Raw genomic sequence first — 22,953 nt, forward strand, 5'->3', positions numbered from 1 at the left:
AACTGAGGATCAGAGGAAGTCAAATATCACACAGATGAGTGGTCAAGGCAAGCTTTGAATCTAGGTTTGGCTGACTCCAAGTCTAATTTGCTATCAATATACCATTCACTCAGGCGCTAACCTTTAAGAAGCTTCAATGGCTCCCTAATGCCTCCAGAATAAAATACAAACTCATATTTCAAGTACCTCCCAATTTGGTTCTCACCCATCCTTAAAAAAATTTTCATGGCACTTCTCTAACACAAAATCTATATTCAGAACAAACTGGTCTTGCTGTTCCCTGTACATGATCTTCTGCTGTCTGCCTCAATACCTTTGCACAGGTTGTTGCCTTCCCTTGCACAGAACATTCTCCTTATTCACTTCTTGGAATCCCTAGATCCATTCAAAGTTCAGATAAGTATTTCCTCCTAAGCAAGGCCTTTTCTGACTCCCGCAACTGAGAGCAAACTCACTTATGCAATTACTTTATTTTTATAAATACAGCGTTATAATTACTTTCCTGTATGCATAATGTTTCCTCAAGTAGAATATAAGATCCTTGAAGTCAGGAACCATTTTCCTTTATATTTTTTGCAATCCTAGCATTTAGCACAGTATACAGTAGAAGTACTAAATAAATGTTTGTTGAATTAAATTATAGGCCATCCACTGGTTTTATACAAAAGACTTCATAATATATTTAGACCAATATAGCATTTTTAATTAATTTTGCATTTGTACCATTCTTTAATCTATCATATTAATAAATGGATAATTTTAAAGACGGGGTATAGTATCAAATTCTAACTATTATTTGACAAGAATGACTATCTTACTTTTTCAAGGAAGGGAGTATCATTTACTAATTACTTGCTCAAGTCTTTAGGCAAGTCAACCAATTCGTAAATCTTGAAATCCACCCTGAAATATCTCTTGCCAGAGTACTAAAAATACCTTCTCCAAGGAAGGAGAAAAAAAAAAATCCAATGATCATTTTCCATTATTCATTCTTTTAATTTCTCCTAAAGCACCTAACAGTGCTGACTGAGACTGTATCTCTCCCCTCAGTTTCCAATGCTCTATACTAGTGGTTCCCAAACTTTTTTGGCCTACTGCCCCCTTTCCAGAAAAAATATTACTTAGCCCCCTGGAAATTAATTTTTTTTATTTTTAATAGCAATTAATAGGAAAGATAAATGCACCTGTGGCCATCACCACCCCCCTGGATCACTGCAGCACCTACCAGGGGGCGGTGGCACCCACTATGGGAATCAATGCTCTATACCAATGATGATGAACCTTTTAGAGACCGAGTGCCCAAACTGCAACCCTCACACTGTATGTGAGCCTCTCCCTCCCTCACCCTTACCCCCAAACAGGGAAAGAAGGAAGCACTCCCATTGGACTGCTGGGTAGAGGAGTGGGTGATGAGAGAAATGTCCTCAGGAACACATAGAGAGGGGGAGAGGAGCAGCCCCCTCTAGTATGCTCTGGTATGTGTACCATAGGTTCACCAAACAGCTCCATACTCTCCAGGTTTTCCTCCTAACTTTCTATCTTGTCCTTCTGACACATTTATGTAGGCTTTCAATCTTCCCCACACAGATTCACTATCAATGTCAGCCTAAGAATCTGTTTTTGGCTCTCCTCTAGCTATAAATTCTTGCTTCAATGTCATCCATTTAAATGGTTTTAATTATCATTTCAATATAAGTGACTCTTAAAAGTTCTAAACTTCTAGCTTGTATTTTAACTGCTTGCTTCAAACTCAACTCTTCTTTCCCCTAAACCACAACTTCTATGTTGCTAGCACTGTCACCCAGATTAGAAGCTTCAAAGTCACTCTGTGATTATTTCTCCTAAGCACCATCCCAAAAAATTTAAATAGTTATTAACTTCTACAAAAGCTTGAAGAGGCAGTGTAGAACTGCAAAAAGACTCAGATTTAAAATTGGAGGACTTGGTCTTGAATCCCAATTCTGCCATTTATTGCTTATATGGCCATGGACAAGTCACTTGGCTTCTGTGGGTTTGTTTTCTCATCTATAAAATGAAAGAGTAGGATTTGAGGACTTATAAAAGATCTTCTATAATTCTAAAGCTATAATCCTCCAAGATCACCTTTTCTGACTCTTCCCCTTCCTAGTTATAAGTGCATCCCACAGTCCCAAAACTTCATCATAATTTTGTATCTTCTTTGATAAGTAGATGATGTCTTCCCTAAAATAATATTCTCTAACATAATATTAAGTTCTGTGAGAAAAAACAACTATTTCACTTTTGTCTTTGTAATCCCAAGCACTGAACACACACACGGGACCTTAACACTTACTGACTGGTCCTCCTTTCCATCATACCATTTTAACCACCCCAATTTAAGCTCTATCTTCATGCCTAAAAGAGATAAAGGCAGTGTGATATGGCAAAAAGAACACAATACTCAAAAGTCAGAAGAGGTCTGGCTCAGATGCTTCCTTCCCAAGTTACCTACCTCTAATCCTCAGTTTCCCCAAGTGGAAGCTAGTAATAATATATGATCTATGCTAGTCACATGTGAGGAATATGCTTTGGAAACCTTAAAAGCTTCATAAAAGTACAAACTATTATGGTACGTTACTCAGAGAGCCACGCCCCCAGCCTAGCCCACTACTTGAGGTCAGAGCCATGACTATCTGGTGGCAATTATTTACCAATGCCAGGTCATTTTCCCTTCTTCTTCTTTTTTTTTTTTTTTAAAACCCATACCTCCCATCTTAGAATCAATACTGTCTATTGGTTCCACAACAGAAGAGTGGTAAGGGCTAGACAACAGGGGTTAAGTGACTTGCCCAGGATCACACAGCTAGGAAGTGTTTGAGGCCAGATTTGAACCCAGGACCTCCTGTCTCTAGGCCTGGCTCTCCATCCACTGAGACACCCAGCTGCCCCCCGCCCCCCCCATTTCCTTTCTTTTTAAAGGCATTAAGTACCTAATTCAGTCTTCATCTCTACACCCACCTCATTTTCTTACATTAGGAAAATTCAATATGCATGTTCATGTTCTCTCAAACATCACAATCTCTTAGTTTCTCCATCTCATCAATACCCATGACAACATACTACTTCTCCATTTCACCTTAGCCACATATCAAGTCAGTCACATCCTTGATCTCACCACCACCTACAAGTTTTCCACTTCTAAAACCATCAATTCTGGGGCAGCTAGGTGGCACAGTGGATAGAAAACAAGGCCTAGATTGGAGGTCCTGGGTTCAGAATCTGGTCTCAGATACTTCCTAACTGTATGGCCCTGAGCAATTCACTTAACCCCAATTGCCTAGTCCTTATTGCTCGTTTTTGCCTTGAAACTGTAATTCTGCTGTCAAATCATAACTTTATTCCTCCTTATTCTGTACCTTGCTATTCCCTAAACTTATTTTTAATCCTCATTGTGACTTCCATCCCCTCTACCCCCTCACATCTTTTTCAAGTTACACTACCCAATTCTGACCCTCTAAGTTCATATGTTCTCTATCCTTAAATCCTTTAACTTCTCAACCTTTTGCTACTCAAGCAAACTATCCACTTCTAATGCTCCTCCTTACATGCTGCTAAACAACTAGAAGAAATCATGCCACCAAGCTAACTTAAATTCACTAAAATTTGTTTTTGAATCTCATCTGGGCCTTCATTATAGCAAAGCAATTCTTTTACTCCTCTCCAATTGATTCTCTATCCTACTCACTGCACTGGCTATTTGAAATCTTCTCCAACTCTCTCACACAATTCCATCCCCCCAACTTTTAGCATGAGGACCTGAATTGATCTTTTACTGAGTAAACAGAGAGCAATTACCACAAACTTCTTCTTCACTCATGTCTCCAAACTTCTAGTTGTCATTTTAAGCCCTTCCTAATCTTGTTCCAACCTATCTTTGTCAACTTATTTTTCATTTCCCCCCTCATACAATCTTCACTCCAGTCACATTAACCTATATCCAATGTTTTATATCCAATATTCTATCTCTTATTTTGGATGCCTTTGCATAGGAAATTTCTTGTCTGGAATAATCCCATTCACCAATTACAATCCAGATCAAGATCCACTTTCTAAAACCTTTTCTGACCTCTCTTCTCCTGTTCATCTGTCTCCAATGTTGGCACTTCCCTAGCTACTCCAACTAAAATTACTGTTATAATTGTTTTGCATGCTTACTTACTTATTTATGTACATATTGTTTCTTCCTAGTAAACTGAGGTTCAGGACTACTCTAATCTTTGCCTTTTTAATCCCTAGCTTATATGTTACCTGGAATCAGAGGTACTTAGTGATTGCTTGCTAAATCACACTAGCCTCACAGCTACTACTTTCTTAATTTTAATCTATAGATTTATCACATAATAACAAATACTCAAGAATGTTTTAAGGTACTCAGTTATTCCTAGTACCTAGAATTCCATAAACACTGAGACACTGTGTTAAGGAAAAAGCGGGCATACCTTTAGATGCAACACATAAAGACATCCACAAAACAGAAAAGAAGAGACAGAAGGAAAACTTTTGTAGAGTGGGGGGGTGGCAGAGAATTAAAAAACATTTAAATATAGTTCTGTTCCTAGTTGTATTCTGGAAACTTTATTGTTACGTAATAAAAAAATTAAGCAAAAATATAAATCTAGAGTCTTTTGCTTGTGGAAGAGAATAATAGTCTCATGTCACTGATCTTGAATTCCTTCCTAAAAGAAAAAAGTTTAAGTATACCTTTGGAATGGTTCATAAAGGAAACTGTTTAAATGAGTGTTTTAGTATTATTTGGTAAATAAACAGGTAATAAGGTGATATTTAAAAAGAAGGGAAAGTGACATTTTCGTACATTAAAAAAGTATTCTGATTTTTTTTTTAGTTCCTAGTTATACTTGATTTTTCAAGTTTATTTTGTGGAAAGGATATGTAGCACAAGAAACTTGGAAAATAAAAAATATGGAAAGGTCAAAATAACCTCTATTTAGAAACCAATACTCACTTTTTTCAGTTAACTTGTAGTTAAAAATAAAGCTGAGTTTCCACTTCAAATGTAAGATGAAGTCCCCTTAATGTAAATTCTACTATGTAAAGTATGGGTTAACAGGCCTTGCACTAAATTTAAAAGATAAGACACTGCTTTCATTGCATACCAATGTTTTCATTTGCAAACAGCATTGAGATCCGGTCATTTAGCATAAAGGGTAATATATGTGTATTATAGCTGTTATATACTCCATAAATAGGTAATACAATTTTAAAGAACACTGTCAGGTTTTCATACATATGCATATATTTTGTGTAAGGAACACTCCCCCCAAGTAAAACTGAAATTTTGTTTTCCAATAAAGACATAAAGCTTATTTATTATAACAGCTTCAAGCATATTTTTGATGCTAAATATGTACTTCCCTCCCAACAGAATAAACTCTCTCATTTATGTTTAAAAGGAAGCAAGAGCCCAGCATCTATTTTGAAAACTATAATTATATTAATTAACCTTGACAGTGTTCCTTTGATTTACTTTTTAAGTCATCATACTGAACATTTTTTAAATTTTTGAATTAGTACATTCCCAACCTAAAATGACAGGTAAGAGATGGAAAGAAATATTTTTAAATTGGTGGCTTTTTGATATGTGGTTAATAATACCTTATGAGGACTCCCTAGGTTGGCTAATTTCCACAATTTTTTTTGGTCTAAAATATTATTGCCAACTAAAAAGCAAAGCAGCTATCTTCAAAGACATTCTTTTTAATTATAAAATGCAGCCAACTGCATCATTATCCAATATAATAAAAATATAAACACAAAAATTTCTTTTTTTTCCCAATACATTTTTAAAATATTTATGTCTGTCACGCTTAATCATCAAACCCCAAACCACTTGGTTCAAACTATATAATGCAACTAAGTCTTAGAAGTTTTATATTCAAACTTCCAAACTAGTTTTTAAAACACAAATATTCTAGGGGTTGGCTTCCATGACAAAGTATAAACAACAACCAAAATATCCTACCTCCAAGTAGTAATATTGTCTACCTCACAAATACCTCAAAGGAAAAAAAAGCTATCAAACATCTTTAACAAGAATATGCCTATATACTTCAGAAGATGGGAATAAAATTATCAACTGCAAGAAGCATTATTAAAATACTTCACTACTGAGAACTCTTCACTGGCATCAAATTAACTGACAAAGTAATAAATTGATAACAGGAAATCTGGAGAGATATATTTACTAATAATAAGTCTGCTCTCCTTTCCATTGTTGAAAATAAAAATCTATAAATTGTTACAACATTACATTTTTTAAAACCCTCTTTACAACCAGGGACACTTCTAAAACCATGCATCCAACAAGTTCTACAACTAAATTTTCAGCATTAAAAAATTTATGTACAAGTTTACAGTTCAAAAATCTGACAGTTTCTAAAATGCAAAATACTCAATAATTTAGTTTATGATTAACTTATTATATACAAACATATAGAAATATTCTGATTAATCTCAGATTTTTCAATTTATCAATTACATAAGACCTCATGTGTTTTATTTATATCCATGAATTTCAATTAAAATTATGTACACTGGTAGAAAGCCAAAGAATCAAACTCTAATGTACTTTATTTTACTTACTGCTAGGTCAGATACCTACCTTGTTTCTCATTGTAGATTATATTCTTACACAACAGGTCATTGTGACAAAGCACAACTGGTGAGCCCAGGTTTGAAAGTATCTCCTTCATCCAGGTCATCTCCTCCTGAAGTACATGAGGACTTGGCACATCTTTGAGGAACCTTCAGGTTTAAAAGATAATTTTAAATGATTTCTACCTTATCCTTTTTCAGAATTAAATTTTTTTAAATAATCATAAAATTATTGAATTAGAATTTTTTGTCCGAGCATACATTCAAGTCTGCTGGATTTAAAAAAAAAAAAAAGTCTACAGGATAGCAACTTAGCTACACTCCTATAACAGGTACAAAGGACAAGAAAAACAGCAGAATTCAGTATGAAATTAAATTAAATTAAATGGAATAGTGTTTAGATGACACAGATCTCTATGAAATGAGTTGTAAAGCCTACAACTTTTACCTCATTTTGTCAGATATAATAGAAAACTGAGGATGGATATGGATAAAAGGTTAATAACAGTTTAAGTTTATGCAGTGATTTGAAAGTTGTAAAGTGTTATGATATCATACTTAAGCTTATTAACAATCTAATGAAATCGAGGTATTATCCCCATTTTATAGCATGTCTGAAGTTACTAATCTTACAGATGAAGGAAATTTAGGCTCAAGCAGGTTATGTGACTTGCTTATAGATAGGAAGTACTAGGGAAAAAAAAGGATTTAAATCCTCTCCTCTTTACAAGACTCTATCACTCTACAGTTACTGCCTCTGTAAATCAATCTATAATTATATTAAAAATTCCAAATCCTGCAACTCTAACATACACACACACCGAGTGGTTTCAGATGATGTGGAAAATAGCATAAAGGCCTTCAATAAAGGATTTTAAACAAAAATGTAAAGTAACATAAAAAAATGTTTTAAAAAACATTTTACAAACTTTAGTGTCCTTCAATTGGGGTACCAACGAATTTCATAATTTGCTGAATTTTAAAACTCCTGGTTTATATCCTATTTGAATTTTATTTTCTATTAACAATAATGTGCCTACTCAATTATATTACTTTCAAGAGAAAATCTATTTCTTGTCGCTGTTACTACTGAAAATAAAGGTTACATAGAAACATAAATCCCCATGTACTTGCAGATTTAAATTCAATGTAGAATTTTCTGATTTTTATGTTGCTATTAGTCAGAAGCTTTGTTATAGAATATTTGTATTTTAAAATCTATTTTCTAAAACTAAGTTGACAAAAATAGTAAAACAAAAATGTGCTTTTGAGAAGAATATTTTAATTCTAAAAATCAAAGTCAACTGAAAAGTAAAGACTAAAACTAAGCAAGGTAGTTGGGTACCATCCCAATAATTAAATCAATGTGGAAAATTCTGTAAGCTTAAAAGTCTTAAATAGTACTAATATAAGATACTGGGGGTTTTTAATTATTATATGGTTATGGCACCTTTACTTACAGTATTACTGTAGTATTTCTGTAGTAAGTAATAGCATTTAAAGCAGAAGCAAATCAGAATGCAACACATGTTGGAGGAAGATTTTACCAACAAATACATGTGAATTTCAGATTTCCCCATTGATGGGAATGTCTCAAACATATTCATCACTACCTCCCTATCAGTTTGGTTTTTTTTAAGTCATTTAGGTCTCTTCAGGACCTTCTAATGGTCAGGAATTAGACCTAATTTTTCTTAACCACAAAAGCAAAACTCTACAAAGATTTCCTCTGTAGAAACCTAATGCTTAATTTTGAAACTTTTGTCTGCTATAAATGAAAAGTCAGAACAAAAACCAAAGAATAATTTCCAAAATTTTAAGTGCATTAGTTTTTACCTTTCATTAATATCTTCATCAGCAAATTCTGTGGGAATAAGAGAGAAATATTTTCCCATCTTTAGCCACAGATTAGATTTGGGGATCCAGCCATTATGTGCATGTATAGCATGAATTTTAGCAAGGTGACGGGCAATTAACCTGTTTAAAAACAAAATAAAATTCCATATAAGTAAACAAGTATAATAAACCTGAATTCTTTTTAGAAGGTACCAAAACACTCCTTTTTTATGCTTTTTCAATATTAGTATTAAACATCTACACACATTCTAATAGGATAGAGCCCTATAGTATAGTGATATTTAAGTTAAAAATAAGTGAAGGCTCTCATCACAAGTTAAAATTTAAAAAAATTTAAAGCATTCAGAAAAGTAGAAATTTTTAGTCATGAATATCTGTAGAGCAACATCAAAAGTATCTTGATACAAAGCCCAGAGACAAGTATACAGACCCATAGACTAGTTTTGACTCCACTAATCCTGGGCTGGTGGAGAAATGACCCTTTTTAGATGTCTCTAAGGCAGATGCTGTAAAGGAAGGCAGGGAGACTGAAGTTTGAATTTTGTTCTGCCATTACACCTTGGCATATAATCTTAAGTCACCTGTGTACCTTAATTTTCTCAGTTCTCAAAAAAAGATGATTGACTAGAGATCTCAAAAGATTCTAATATGCCTTTTAGATGTTTCTCAAAAATACAAATATTTAAAAGATCCTTCTGAGCTGAGTCACTGTGACTAAAAAGGCAAAGGCCAAACAGAAAATTTTAAACTTCACTTCTACATCATTTCAAAAATAACTACTTTAAGTGGATCTTGTGTTTTGAACACCAGATTTTCAGGAACATACACAAAAAATGTTTAATTCTGAACGTTACATATTGCCACAAACTAGAGGAAGATCAAACATAGTCTAATAAAGAGAAAAAGTGTTTTTTCATCCTGAAGTGTTCATGATTAATACAAGCAAATAAAGTCATCATGAACATTTACATCCCATGAAAAGAGCCTCCAAACCAAGTCAACATTAACCTTGATATTTAGTGAGGTCTATGTGAAAACAAACCAAAACATCAGAATATATGATTTAGGATTAAGAAATTGTGTAAATAGAATTAGATCAAGCCCATTCATAGTTAAAACTCTAGCCACCAGAGAAAATGTCATTCCCCACATCCCTTAGAGGGGAGGGGAGATGAGTTGCCCACACGTGACAATAAGTAACAAATCAAAAACAAGGGACTGCCCTTTGGGCAGTCCAAAACCAGTACTAAGGCTGCCATTTGTCCACTTGAATTAGAGGTGGACCCCAGGAAGTAATGAAAGATGCTATCTATTCAAGTATGATGGTAACTTCCTGCTGAGAAATTTCTGGCTTTGAACTTGGTGCTGAAGGATCTCGGCTGAGATCTCAGGCAGCTTTCCTTCTGAATTGTCCCGTGGGCGAGTTAGGCTGACTTCCTTAGGCCTACCTTGGCGTTTTCCAGAGTCTTTACCTCAAGAAGGTTTCTTTGCCTCTCTAACTGCAAAGGCCTTGTGGCTAGTAGCCTATTTAATTAATCTTTTAATTCTCACTCGGTCCGGACCAGAGTTTCTTTCTCTCTCTCTCTTCTTACCTTCAACCTTCCTAATTGTAAATAAACTACCATAAAACCCATCCTGACTTGGATCTATTTTAATTATGGAATCAACCTAGATCTGATTGATTCCTAGTGACCACACCTTAAATATATATATATATATATATATATATATATAATATCTAATTTTTCCTTATTACAAAATGAAAGGCAAAAAAGCCCCCTAGGAAATACACTGGATGTGACGATATCATAAAATTGGCTTAAAAAGAATAATTAGACTCACATGTACAAAAACACTGCCAGCAGCTCTCTTTGGGGTGACAAAGAATTGGAAATTGAGGAGATGCTCATCAATTGAGGAAAGGCTAAACAAGTTGTGGCATATGACTGTGACTGAACACTACTGCCATAAGAAATAATATGACAGGTGGTTTGTATAGGTAAGAACCACTGGAAGATCAATGTGCATAGTAAAAGCAATGCTATAATGTTGATCAACTATGAAAGACTTGGCTACTCTGATTGATATAATGATTCAAGTCAATTCACAAACACTCATGATGAAAAATGTTCCTCAGGAAAGAGAACTGATGAACTGAGTGCAATAAAGTATAATTGTCTCACTTTTTTTTTTTTTTTTTTGGAAATGTGGCTAATAGGGAAGTGGTTTAACATGAATTCAAATGTATAAATAATATCATATTGCTTGCCTTTCTAAGTGGGTTGGGGAAGAATAGGAGGAAGGGAATTTGGAACTCAAAACTTAAAAAGGAAAGAATATTAAAAACAAATAAAGAGGGGGGAGTCACAAAAGAAAAAAAAGGAATAGTTTTTAAGAGCCATTTTGAAATCAGATCATCAACTTGGTAAAGCAAAGATAAAAACCTCTTCTCTAAAACTAGATTCAAGAACAACTAATTGACCCTCTATCTTTAAGCAGTAAAATTAAGAAAAAAATACCTATGATCTGCTCTGAAAACTTTAAAATCGTTATCTAGAGACAATGAAATTTTGCAGCAAGCACAATTCTGTTAAAAGTACATCACCTGTGTGTCCTTAATTGCTGCTTGTCAAAAAAAATACACTCTTTTAAAACCCTAAATTAAGGCTCTACTAATTTTTAACTTGAAATAACTTAGAAAAAGCTAGGCTGAAGTATATATTTTTTCATGACATATAAAAAAAGGATATGTCAAGAAACTAAATGATAAGTCTGCAAGAGTATTTAGTCTAAACAAAAGAATAAAAATGCTTCTCCCTCCTCTCACCCCAACCAACATGCCTCTTCATTAAAATAAAATCAGCAAGATGTGGAAAATCTTTTTAAGTCATTAAAGTACATATAGGAGCATACATGAATGAATTAACAAATGAAAGAATAGGAATTTATTATGCATTTACTATGTACTAAGCACTAGGGATATAGGGAAGACAGTCCCTGCTTTCAAGGAATCACATCTTAACTGGAGAAGACAATACACGTAGGAGAGTTAAACAATCAAGGCAGGTAAAAAGAACTAGAAGCCCTAAAGGTTCAGTTACTGGGGTATCTGACCCACATGAGCAGCCCACCATTGTTGGAAAGGGGGAAGTAGGTATACAGCTCAGAATGAAGAAAGGATTATAAAATGGGGGACTCAATGTCCAGCCAAGAGGACAAAAGGATAAGTGACCGGAAGGAAGCCTGAGGGTATATGTCAGTTTGGGCTGGAAATTAAGGTATGAATTAAATTAATAAAACTATTATTTGGAATGAGAATTGAAAATTCCTTCCTTTTCAGTTTCCTCCTCATGAAAAATAAAAGGTACAGAATTAAATGTTTTCCAAAATCCATTTCAGATCTAAATCCTTTGATCCTATAATTCTGTAGTTCTAGCCTTCCCCCTAATTAGCTTTAACAATGAAGTGTACTATCAGATCTAGTAGCTAGACAAAAATGCTGCATAAATTCTTAGCGCTAAAGCAAAAAAAAAAATGAAAAAAAACCCTGAGGACCTCTGAAATTAGTCTCAAATATGTGGTTTTTAAAATTTAAACTCGTACCTTCCATCTTAGAATTAATACTGTGAATTTGTTCTAAAGCAGAAGAGTGGTAAAGGCTAGGCAATGGGGGTTAAGTGACTTGCCCAGGGTCACACACCTAGGAAGTGTCTGAGACCACATTTGAACCCAGGACCTCCCATCTCTAGGTCTGGCTCTCAATTCACTGAGCCACCAAGCTGCTCCCATCTTCTCTGATTTTTCATTAAATTTCAACCTGAATTTCTAATGGCATTCGCGCTTTAAAAGAAAATACTGGTGGGTTGCCTGGAAAAATTTAAGAATCTTCAAATTTTTAAAAGATTCTAAAGTGAGGGGCCAGAATTTTTAAAAAATTATGCTGTGACTTTATGACACTAAATTGTTCTAAGAACTTTCATTTTATTATCAAAATTAATAAGCATTAGGCTCAAGTACAATAAAATAAATATGAAATGAAAAATAGATTATTTAAATTTTCTGACTTTAAAAGTATATTTTTAAGTATGGTCACAAACAATATATGTAGCTATAGATGAACAGGCTAATTAAAATTCAGTCCCATGCTACTTTCACTGGACCTTGCCCAAGTTCCACTCTGGCACTAAACACTGGACTGCATTCTTCCCTCCTACCCTACCAGATAAGGTGGGTTCTCCTTGTGGTTCCTCCACACCTTTCTGGGCTGAAGCATTATTTCCCTTTTGCTATTAGTTCCTCAGCTTTAGAATTCATTTTGAGACATTTTTGGGGGGTGGATTTGGTAAGCTTGGAGTGCTGCTTATTCTGTCATCTGAGCTCCCCAAAGCAGAAATCAGTATTGCAGGTTAGCCTATTTGAAATTATTGTTTCATGGCATATCACAACTTAAGTCAAACATTTTTGTAGAAAATTTTAAAATACCTCAAAAGATAATACTTATATGATAAAGATGGTGAGAACAAGTTTATCTTAACAACCAAATCTTATCTACATTAAACTACTGTACAAAAGGATTCAATTTAAAGAAAGAAACAGAATAATCTACTGGCAACTTCCTTCCCTACTCTAGAACATTTCCATGTATCGAAACACAAAAAGAATTTTGTACATAAACCCATGAATCTCCATTTCATACACCTGCTTTTTAAACAAATAAAATAAACTTCACAAATTATTTTCAAAATTATCTGACCTTCAGGGTTTCCTTCAGTTCTCTTCTAGGCATTTAAAAAAGTATTTCAATTGCCTTTGGGGGGTGGGGGGGGACATCACTATTACTAACCTGTTCTTGAAACTTCAACCTCATCCCCCAACAAAAAAAAAAAAGAGTAACCAAAAAAAAAAATCCTTATAATAAGTAAATGAATCCACACAGTGGCCATATCCAAAAATGTGTCTCTGCACCTCAAATCCATCACCCCTGTCAGGAAGTAACATATTTCAGCATAAGTCCACTGAAGATATGGCTAGTCAGTTTCAAAATTGTTTTAATGTACAGTGCTATTGATCTTGTATAAGCTGTACTCCTGGTTCCTTCTGCTTATTTCACTCTGCATCAGTTCTCTGATTCTATGCTTTAATGTGTAAATACTGAAATCCAAGCTATTTATCTTCTAGGTAATAACGTCACATTATATTACCTTTTACTATTTGCATCTAAAACCCTAAAACCTCTTATGAGCACATACGCACAGGGAGAGACATTAGCAGCAACTCAAATTTTTGTAACAAGTTAGACAGGCAAACTTCACTAAATCGCTCACTGGTTCTATCATCCCAGTTACACATACCCCTGTGCTCTACCACACACTACCAATCCGTATCAATATCATTCCTAAAATGTTGAGCACAGACCTGAAGACTATGTGTTTTTTCTAGAATACAGTAATATAAAAAAATTATCTCCCTAGTCTTGAATAATTATTATGCCTACTTTAAGTAATCTACGATTGGTTAATTCTGCCTTTCATGTGAGATCTTGACTTCTGTGGCACTTGTAGACCATGAAAGCCTCATCATTTTTTTTTTCACATCAAAGGCCACATATCTCCCTTTCCATTTGTGTGGTTCATTTTTTTTCAAATAACAATACTATCTAAACTAATTTATACCAAAAACTCCCAAACGAGTATTTTTATAGAGCTAGAAAAAAAATAAAGTTATTATGGAGGAATAAAAAGACAAGAATATCAAGGACAATCTTTTTTAAAAGTAGATAGGGGAGAGGGAAAAGAGCCTATCAATTCCTGATCCCAAACTATACTACAAAACAGTAATTATTTAAATGATTTCAGACTACTTAAAAATAGAGAGATCAATCCATAGAAGGGATCAGGCACACACCATACAAAAGCAAACAAACACAATGGCATAGTGTTTCATAAAACTAAAGATCCTAATTACAGGGGTAAAGACTCCCTATTGGAGAAAAACTGTTGATAAAACTGTACAGGATTCCAGAAGAGAAAAAAGCTTAATCCATCATCTCATACCATATTACTAAGCTAAGAAATTTGATCTAGAAATAAAAGGCCACATCATGAATAAATTATAAAAACAAATTAATTTTCAAATCTACGTACAGGAAAGAATGCATGACCAAATGAGAGAATCATAAATGATAAATGGACATTTTAGTTATACAAAATTTAAAATTTTTCATAAACAAATCCAATGCAATTAAGCAGAAAAATAGTAACTGGGCAAAAAATATCTTTATAGTATGTTTCTCTGGTAAAGGTCTCATTTCTGAGATATATACAGAACTAATTCAAATTTTTAAGAATAAGAATCCTCCATGAACTGATTCGGAGTAAAACAAGCAGATCCAAGAGAACATTGTGCACAGTAAATGAAACATTATGGGACGCCCAAATGTAATACTTTGCTACTAATAGCAATGCAATGGTCCAGGACAATCCTGAGGGACTTATAAGAAAGAATGCTATCCACATCGAGAAAAAGAACTGTGGGAGTTGAAACATAGGGAAAAAAACAACAACATATGATTTATTACTTATTTATATGAGTATAAGAATTGGGGTTTTGGTTTTAGAAGATTATCACAAAAATGAATAATATGGAAATAGGTATTGAGTGATGATACATGTATAACCCAGTGGAATTGCTTGTTAGCTCTGGGAGGGGGAAGGGAAGAGGGAAGGGAGAGAACATGGATCCTGTAACCTTGGGAAAATACTTAAAAGTAAATAAATTAAATACTAAATAAATAAATAAAATTAGGCTGAGAAAAAAAGAATTAAGAATCATTCTTCATTTGATAAACAATCAAAGGATATGAACAAGTAGTTCTCAAGGGAAGAAATCCAAGCTGGTTGTAGGTTTGTGGGGGGAAAAAGTTCCAAATCATTAATTAGAGGAGCTTAAATTAAAATGACTTTGAGGTTCTAACATCAAATTCATCAAACTGGCAAAGATGACAAACAGGGAAAAAGACAAATGCTGGACTGGCATGAGAAAAGTGAAACCTTAAATTGATCCAACTATTCTGATAATTGGAAGGAAAAAAAAACAAAAGCATAAGAAATGTCATACCAGCTAGGCCTACATATGGGAACAAAACTATACAAACTAAACAAAACTATAGGCACATGGATATAAGAAAAAAAGATCATGATGACAAAGGATAGGAAAAGGTCAAGACAACTTTGGTCTGCTTCAGAGATTTGAACTTTAATATGTGACAACAGATGAGATTAGCTAGCTGTGTAGAGGAAATTTTTCTAATAATTTATCCTATTATATCATTTATTTGTGGACAACTGTTTAAAAAATGAAAAATATTTAAATTTTTGTGTGAAGATACTTCAAATACAAACACAAAAGTGAAAAAACCTTTGCCTTCAAGGAGCTTACATTTTACTTGGGAAAGTAACATGTCCATGGATAAAGAAATACCAAGTAATGGGGACAGGAATTAACAAATATGAGAAGGAAAAAACCCCTTTAGTAAAAAACATTTGAAATGGTCCTTGGCTGGAGCTAGGGATTCAAAGAAGCAGAGTGAAAGAGGGAGTTTATTCAAAGGCATAGAAAGTGGAGATGAAAAGTTGTACACAAAGAAAAGAAAGTAGGGCAGTTTGTCTGATTAGAATATGTACAGCAACAGAGAGCCACTAAAGCAGAGTACTGACACAGACTTTTTTAGGAATATCAATTTTGCAGCTAAGTGGAGGACAGATTGCAAAAGACTGGAGGCAGGAAGACCAATTAAAAAGCTAGTACAATGGTCTAAGTCAGTTATAGGCAAACTGTGGCCCCCTGAAATGTTCTATCCGGCTGCGCGATATTATTCCTAATCTGACAAATACAATGAGTAGGATACAATGCAATGAAACTTCAAAAGAGTTGCTTTAGAAACAGACTGACAAATGAGCATTTTCTTTCCTTTGGCCTCCTCTTTAAAAAGTTTGCCCATCACTGGTCTAAGTAATAAATAATTATTAGAGAGACAGTCATCTGAAAAACGGAAAGCATATGAGAGATGTTGTCTTAGTAGAATCAACAAAACTTGGAAACTGACTGGCTATGTGGAGAGTTATAAGGTTACAGATCTGATGATGAGGTTAAGGGGACATTTAGATTAAGATGTTCAATAGGCAACTAACTGGTAGTACAGGACTGAAGTTCAGAAGATGAGGACTGTCCATGTAGACCCAGGAGTCATCCTCAGAGATAATAACTGAACCCCTAGAAAAACCCAGATGCACTATTCAAGAAAGAAAGGAGAGACAGGCAAGACCAAAGTAGAGAGTATTACAGTACTTTAACGGAAAGAGGAAGAAACACAGATGATAATCTAGGAAAAAGGTTGGAGAAATAATGTTTGTTCTTATTTAGTCATTTTATTCTAGTCCAACGAGAAACTCTTGTGAGAAAACCCCATTTTGGTAAAAATGCTGAAGTGGTTTTATCATTTCCTTCCTGATATCATTTTTATAGATGAGGAAACTGAAACAAACGGGGCTAAGTGAATTGCCCAGGGTCACACAGCTAGTAAGTGTCTGAGGTTGGATTTTAACTCAGTAAGGTGAGTGTTCCTGACTCCAACTCTGGCATATCCACTATGCCACCCAGATAAAACGAAAACCAAGGTAAGAGCAGATCCATGAAAACTCAGAGGGTAGAGATCAAGGACAAAAATAAAAGGCCATAGGATTTGGCACTTATCATTTATTGCTGGTATCATATATTGCTGGTAACCTTAGAAAGAAGTTAAAGCCAGACTGTAAGGGAAGAAAAATCACTGGGAAATTAGAAAGAGGAGAGAATAAATGTAGTTATCCCCTAACAATCTGGCAGTGAAAGGGAGAATATAGAATGACCATTTTAGGAGATATGATCAAATAAAGGTTTCTTAAAGTGAGAATGGAGTGGGCAAGAAGGGACTGCTGCAAGCCCTACTAGGGCCTATTTCCCCATGGACACAAAGCAGAGCTAGGTCTTCCCTGAGTGCCTTGAAGCTGTCATGAATGCTGTAATGCTCCTTTTCTATGGCTCAGAGATGCTACTCAACATGCTAACTCCTCAGACCTCCTCCCATATGAACACTTATTTTAGTACAAAAGAGTCAACAAGCCTGACTCATTCATGAGTCTTTACATTCCACTGCACATTCCCCTGGTGCCCTAGTCTCACTAGAAGTAGCAAAGGGCTGCTCCTTCATTTGTTGTCCACAGACCATCACGCATAAGGCCTTTCTCTGCTCTACCACCTCCCCAGAGTCTGAACTCTGTCCAAGCTCATTTTTTGTTTCTTCCAAAACACTATCCATCCTGTCTTCTGCCATCTTCTTCTCTTTTTGCATTCAATCTTTCTCAACATCAAAATTTTTTTCAGAGTCTTATTTTCTCCATATGTGGCCAAATATTTAAGCTTCAGTATTTATCCTTCCAAGAGTAGTTGGAATTAACTGATCACTCGATCTACTTGGCCCAGATATGAAACTTTTAGGTCTTCACAATTAAAACAAATCAGATTAAATAAAATAGCTAGAATAATTAGTGGATTCTAGGAGCTAGGTGCCCCTTTTATCATTGGCTTTTAGGGAATATCTGAACATAATAGTATCTTCCAAACCAGCCAAAAGTACCAGTTCTATATCAACATCAGGACAGAATTATACAAGTAGCCTTCATCAGGAGTTATCTCAATTGGTAAAACCATAAATTTGGAACAAAAAAATATTTTTTTCTTTAGAATATTTAATAACTTTGTTGGTCTTTTGTTTAACAACTATACAATGCAATGATGTGTCTTCAATAAACTGTTTTTAAAAAAATAAAAGATTCCTGGGTTTTCTTCTGGTTTTTGATAGCTTGGATGCTATCATCCTCTTCATATGGTTTGGATTTGCTTTCATCTCCCCTCCCAATAGTTACATTAAAAACCCCAACTGAGACATTGTAGAAATAAAGAGTTTCATTATTTTTAGACATGCTGCTCCAATGGGCGGAGGAGGGAATATCATGAGCATATACCTCTTGGATTTAGCAGTTGCTTTTGTTTGCAAAAGAGAATTAACTTGCATTTTTCCTTAATGAAATTCACCACCTGCCTAACACCAATTCTATTCACTCAGAATTCATGTGGGTAAAGTTTAACTCTGCATTATGAAATATGATTTCAGAGGAGTTTTAATCCATTTGAGAATCTAATTTCCAGAAAAATAGTAGGAATCATTTTGTGAAATGTTATTGTCATGGACTCATTCATTAACATACATAGATAGAGCAAGATTGCTACTTGCACAGATTCATAATCAGAACCAGAAGAGAGAAATATCTAAATCATATCCTTTTATTTTACAGAGGCGAGAGCTGGGGCTTGATGAGATTCACATGACTTGTCCAAGTTCACAAAGTAGAGCGAATAAGGTTTAGAAACTAGGTCACTTAGCTCCTAAAATCCATTGCTCATTCTAATCATATTATTCAGTACACTTTGTTTTAAGTGTGAACACCTAAAAGTTTCAATGGTTGGTCAAGTAGGTAGAATAATCAAACAGACAGTGTGTTACATTCACATTCATCCAATATCAATGGATATGATGGAAAAGTCCCTTAAGAACACAAGATGTATATCCTGTTACAGCATTCATGAGAGGAATGGGCAAGAATTTAGCAAAGAATTAGATCATAGCACAAAGTATAATTTATGTTAAAACTGCATAACCAAAATTTCTTTTAAACCATTTCCTTTAATTTATGACATGCTGAACCAAAATGATTAATAGAAACATATGTTCTTAACTCTTGTTTTTTAAAACATCGATTTCATAAATACAAGATGGGAAAAGCATAGTTGACATTTTACCTGACAAAAGAATCAGAAGCTATGGGTTGTTAAAAAAACAGTAAGTTCAATGAGATAGCAATATGTTATGGTAAACAAAAAAAGCTAATATGCCTTGATAGGCATAATTTATAGGCCTAGGAAGACTGTGCCCTGGTATGAACAGACCATTTTCAAAGTACTATGCCGAGTTCTGGGTTCCAGTTTAGGAAAGACGTTAATAAGCTTGGAAGCATGGAAGAGGATAAACAGTGGTGAAGGTCTCAAGTTTCTGTCCCATTAAGATCAGCTAGATAAAGATTTTTACCTTGGGAAAAAAAAGATTCAAGAGGGACATGACAGCTGTCTTTAAGTATATAAATAACTGTCCTATAAGAGGAAGTAGATTTGTTATGATTGGCCCCTGAGGGCAGAAATAGGAACTTAATGATGATAAGTTGTAAAGAGACAAATTTAGATTTGAGATCAGGAACTTTGTAATACTTAGAACTGCTCAAAGGTAGAACTGGTTGCCTCAGGAGGTTGTAGTTTTTACTCTCATTGGAGGGTTTCAAATAGAAGTCGGGAGGACAGCTTCTCTGGTATGTTTTGGTGGGAATTCATTTGAAAACTCAGGTTAGAATGGATAGCACTGAGGTCCCTTCCAATTCTTAAATTCTTTGATTCCAGAATAAAACAAATATGTATAGTTGCCTTTCAAACAAAATTTTCCAATTAACTGTATGATAAATTTTTCTCTATAGAAAGTTAAAGAATGACAAAATTTTCTTAGGAAAAAGAAATGCAAGATATTGAATTTTATTAAAGCTTTATTAATATTTTTTTTATCTCGACTTAATGTCTCCTAGCATTTAAATGGAATAGTACTTTACATCCTTAAGCCACTGATAGGTTATTTGTGGAATGAATGATTTTCTTTTCTCGTTAATAAATATAAAATATACAGGCTATACCAGATTATACCAACTGAACAACTAATTGAGAAGACCTGTAAGAAGCTGCTTTGCGGGGTCTTGAAGCCTAACACAGACCATAAAAAAAATGCTCTTGGCTCACTTCAAGCAAAAAATTCTCAAATTTGAGAATAGTCATGAGAGTACTTCTTAGTTAAGTGCCACAGTCATATATCTAAAAATAACTGAACCCTAACCAAGATACTGCAGAAATTGAAAGTTCTATTATTTTTAGATGTTGCTTCAATCAGTTAGGGAAAAAATGATATCATGAGCATGTGTTTCTAAGATTTAGCAGTTATTTTTATTTGCTTAAGTATGATAACTTTTTATTTTAAGTTTAACAACCAGGAGTGTGGGGGGGAGGGTAGAGGCTTTCATAAAAGTAAAAAATTAGAAATTTTTCTTATTTCTTATACCTAGGTAATGAATGACTGAATTACAGTACATGAAATGTAATGGAAGAGTATTAGGTCATAGGAAATAAAAAGTATAGGGAATACAGAAACTATGAGAAAACAGATCAAAAGCAGACAAAAATCACAATGACAGCAGATACTTAAATAGAACACTTCTTCCAAAAATCTATTTTCTTTTATTTTAACATGTTATTGATGTCTTATTAATTATGTCAATAATTTCCTAATATGTCTCTCTTTTCTCTCTTCCAACTGAAAACTTTCCTTGTAATTAAAAAAAAAAGTTAAGCAAAACTGAGCAATTTTGACTCCATTTCCCCCCACCTATGTGAGAAGAGGTAAATGTTTCATCATTTATTCTCTGGAATCCAGATGAGTAACTATAATTAATCTAAGTCTTTCTTTTGTTTATATTCTTAAAAGTCCTTGTGTACAATTCATTTAAATAATAATGGTTAACTTTCTGTGGTTTGCAAGGCAAACGAAAAAAGCAGATTCCTATTAACTGAACAACTGCTAAACAAAATGTAGTTTATATGAATATTAGTGTCATAAGAAATGATGAATGTAAAGAATTCTGAGAAGTAGGCTCAAAGTTTCTAAACTACTTTTCTTTCTCTTATTATTTATTAAAGGGTTCACTAGGGGCTAGGGAATAATGTGTCATAAAAATATGCCAATAAAAATTTATTTAGGATTCTACTTAAGTGAAAGTGCTAAGAAAAGCATGAAATTAAGTTAACTCAACTTTTTCAAAAGAATCATTAACAAAGAATGCTTTAAATATCCTTGCCAAAAATTTCATGACAATCTTCTGAAACCAAATCTTGCATTTTAAAAAAGTAATCTAGTTGGGAAAAATACTTCCTTAGTCATTGAATTATTTTAACAAAAAAAGCATACCTGAATATAGCTGGATTACAGACATGCTTTGGATCCAGTGCTTCTCCCTGTATGAATTCGTAGCACAGCCCATTATTGAATGTACAGTAGAGTTGTGGTGCACAGCCATGAGCCTGTAACACTCGAAAACTCTTCACTTCCTCATCTCGGTCAACTAATAATTCTGTTTTATTACCATAAATTCTCACCAGGACCACGTCCTCCATTGTGTTGCCCACGTAACAGCCAATAAGTTTATTTGTGATCCCATCTGTAAAAAGCTGCAATATAAGACAAAATTATTATGTTTTAGCATACAAACCATCATGGGTAGAAAAGAGTTTGAAAACAAAAAATGTAAAGGAAATAACACAAATATAAAGGGGGAAATTAATATTGAGAGAGAGGGAGGGAGGGGAAGGAAGGTTGGTTTAAAGCTTATTAAGTTATTTTCTATCTTATAAAGTTTTCTTCCTTTTTTGTAATCAAAGTCTTCACATGAAGCCTTTCCTAATTCTCCCATCTATTAGTGTCCTCCCTCCAAACCAACTTTTATATAGTTATTCATTTTATATTTGCTCTATTCATAGATACTCTTCTCATTGGAATATAAACTGGCAAATGGGAATTATTTCATTATTTTTACTTATATCCCTAGAACCTAGCACAGTATCTGACCTATAAATAGGTACTTAATAATTATTGATTGACTGAAGTTTTCATAAAAATGTGCAGAGATCTATATGAGGAAGAACTTATGATTATAAACTCCAAAACAATGATGATTAATTATGCTGTCTGAAAGAATTTGTGATCTAAAGAACTTTTTATATATAGTTATATTAACAGTATAGAATCTAATGACATTTGTAAGAGTATTATAAATAAATACAGAAGATGTTTCAATCATTTAAGTGCAGTTTTAAGCTATTAAATATTAAAACTGCACTGACTTTTGTGATATTCTTTAGATAACCATAAATACATGTACACATTTGTCTGTCTGCACACAAATTTGCTGTTATCAGCCTAAGTAAATTTATAGTAACTTACATTGTTTCCTGTGGGAATTTCTATACAATTTTAAGGATATCGATTAAGGAAAAAAATCTGTTTTATCCTCCTGTATCCACCTCCCTCTAACCAAATTAAAAGGGCATAATGTAGACACTTTGCCCAAAAACAAAGTGAAAGGCCCAACTATCAACATTTCAACAACATGCCAAGACTCTTGGTTTTCCCATAAAATGTTGCAACAATGTGTGCCCCCTCAAAATAAATTCTAAAGCTGCTATATGTAGGTAATACTTTAAAACACTATTAAAATAAAAATA

The 22,953-nt window shown here is 34.0% G+C and overlaps 1 protein-coding gene across 1 annotated transcript in view; it reads right to left on the bottom strand.

Annotated features, from left to right (window-relative positions):
• The window catches only part of ETNK1 (ethanolamine kinase 1), a 51,977-nt gene that overhangs the window by 12,746 nt on the left and 16,278 nt on the right, over window positions 1-22,953 (bottom strand). The window contains exons 2-4 of the mRNA XM_044679875.1: window positions 21,641-21,900; window positions 8,470-8,610; window positions 6,641-6,783 (exon numbers count right to left, since the gene is read on the bottom strand). Coding sequence (XP_044535810.1) covers window positions 6,641-6,783; window positions 8,470-8,610; window positions 21,641-21,900 — 544 coding nt within the window. The remainder of the gene's footprint in view (window positions 1-6,640; window positions 6,784-8,469; window positions 8,611-21,640; window positions 21,901-22,953) is intronic.

This window comes from Gracilinanus agilis, chromosome 5 (assembly GCF_016433145.1).
Source record: "Gracilinanus agilis isolate LMUSP501 chromosome 5, AgileGrace, whole genome shotgun sequence".
Lineage (NCBI taxonomy): Eukaryota > Metazoa > Chordata > Mammalia > Didelphimorphia > Didelphidae > Gracilinanus > Gracilinanus agilis.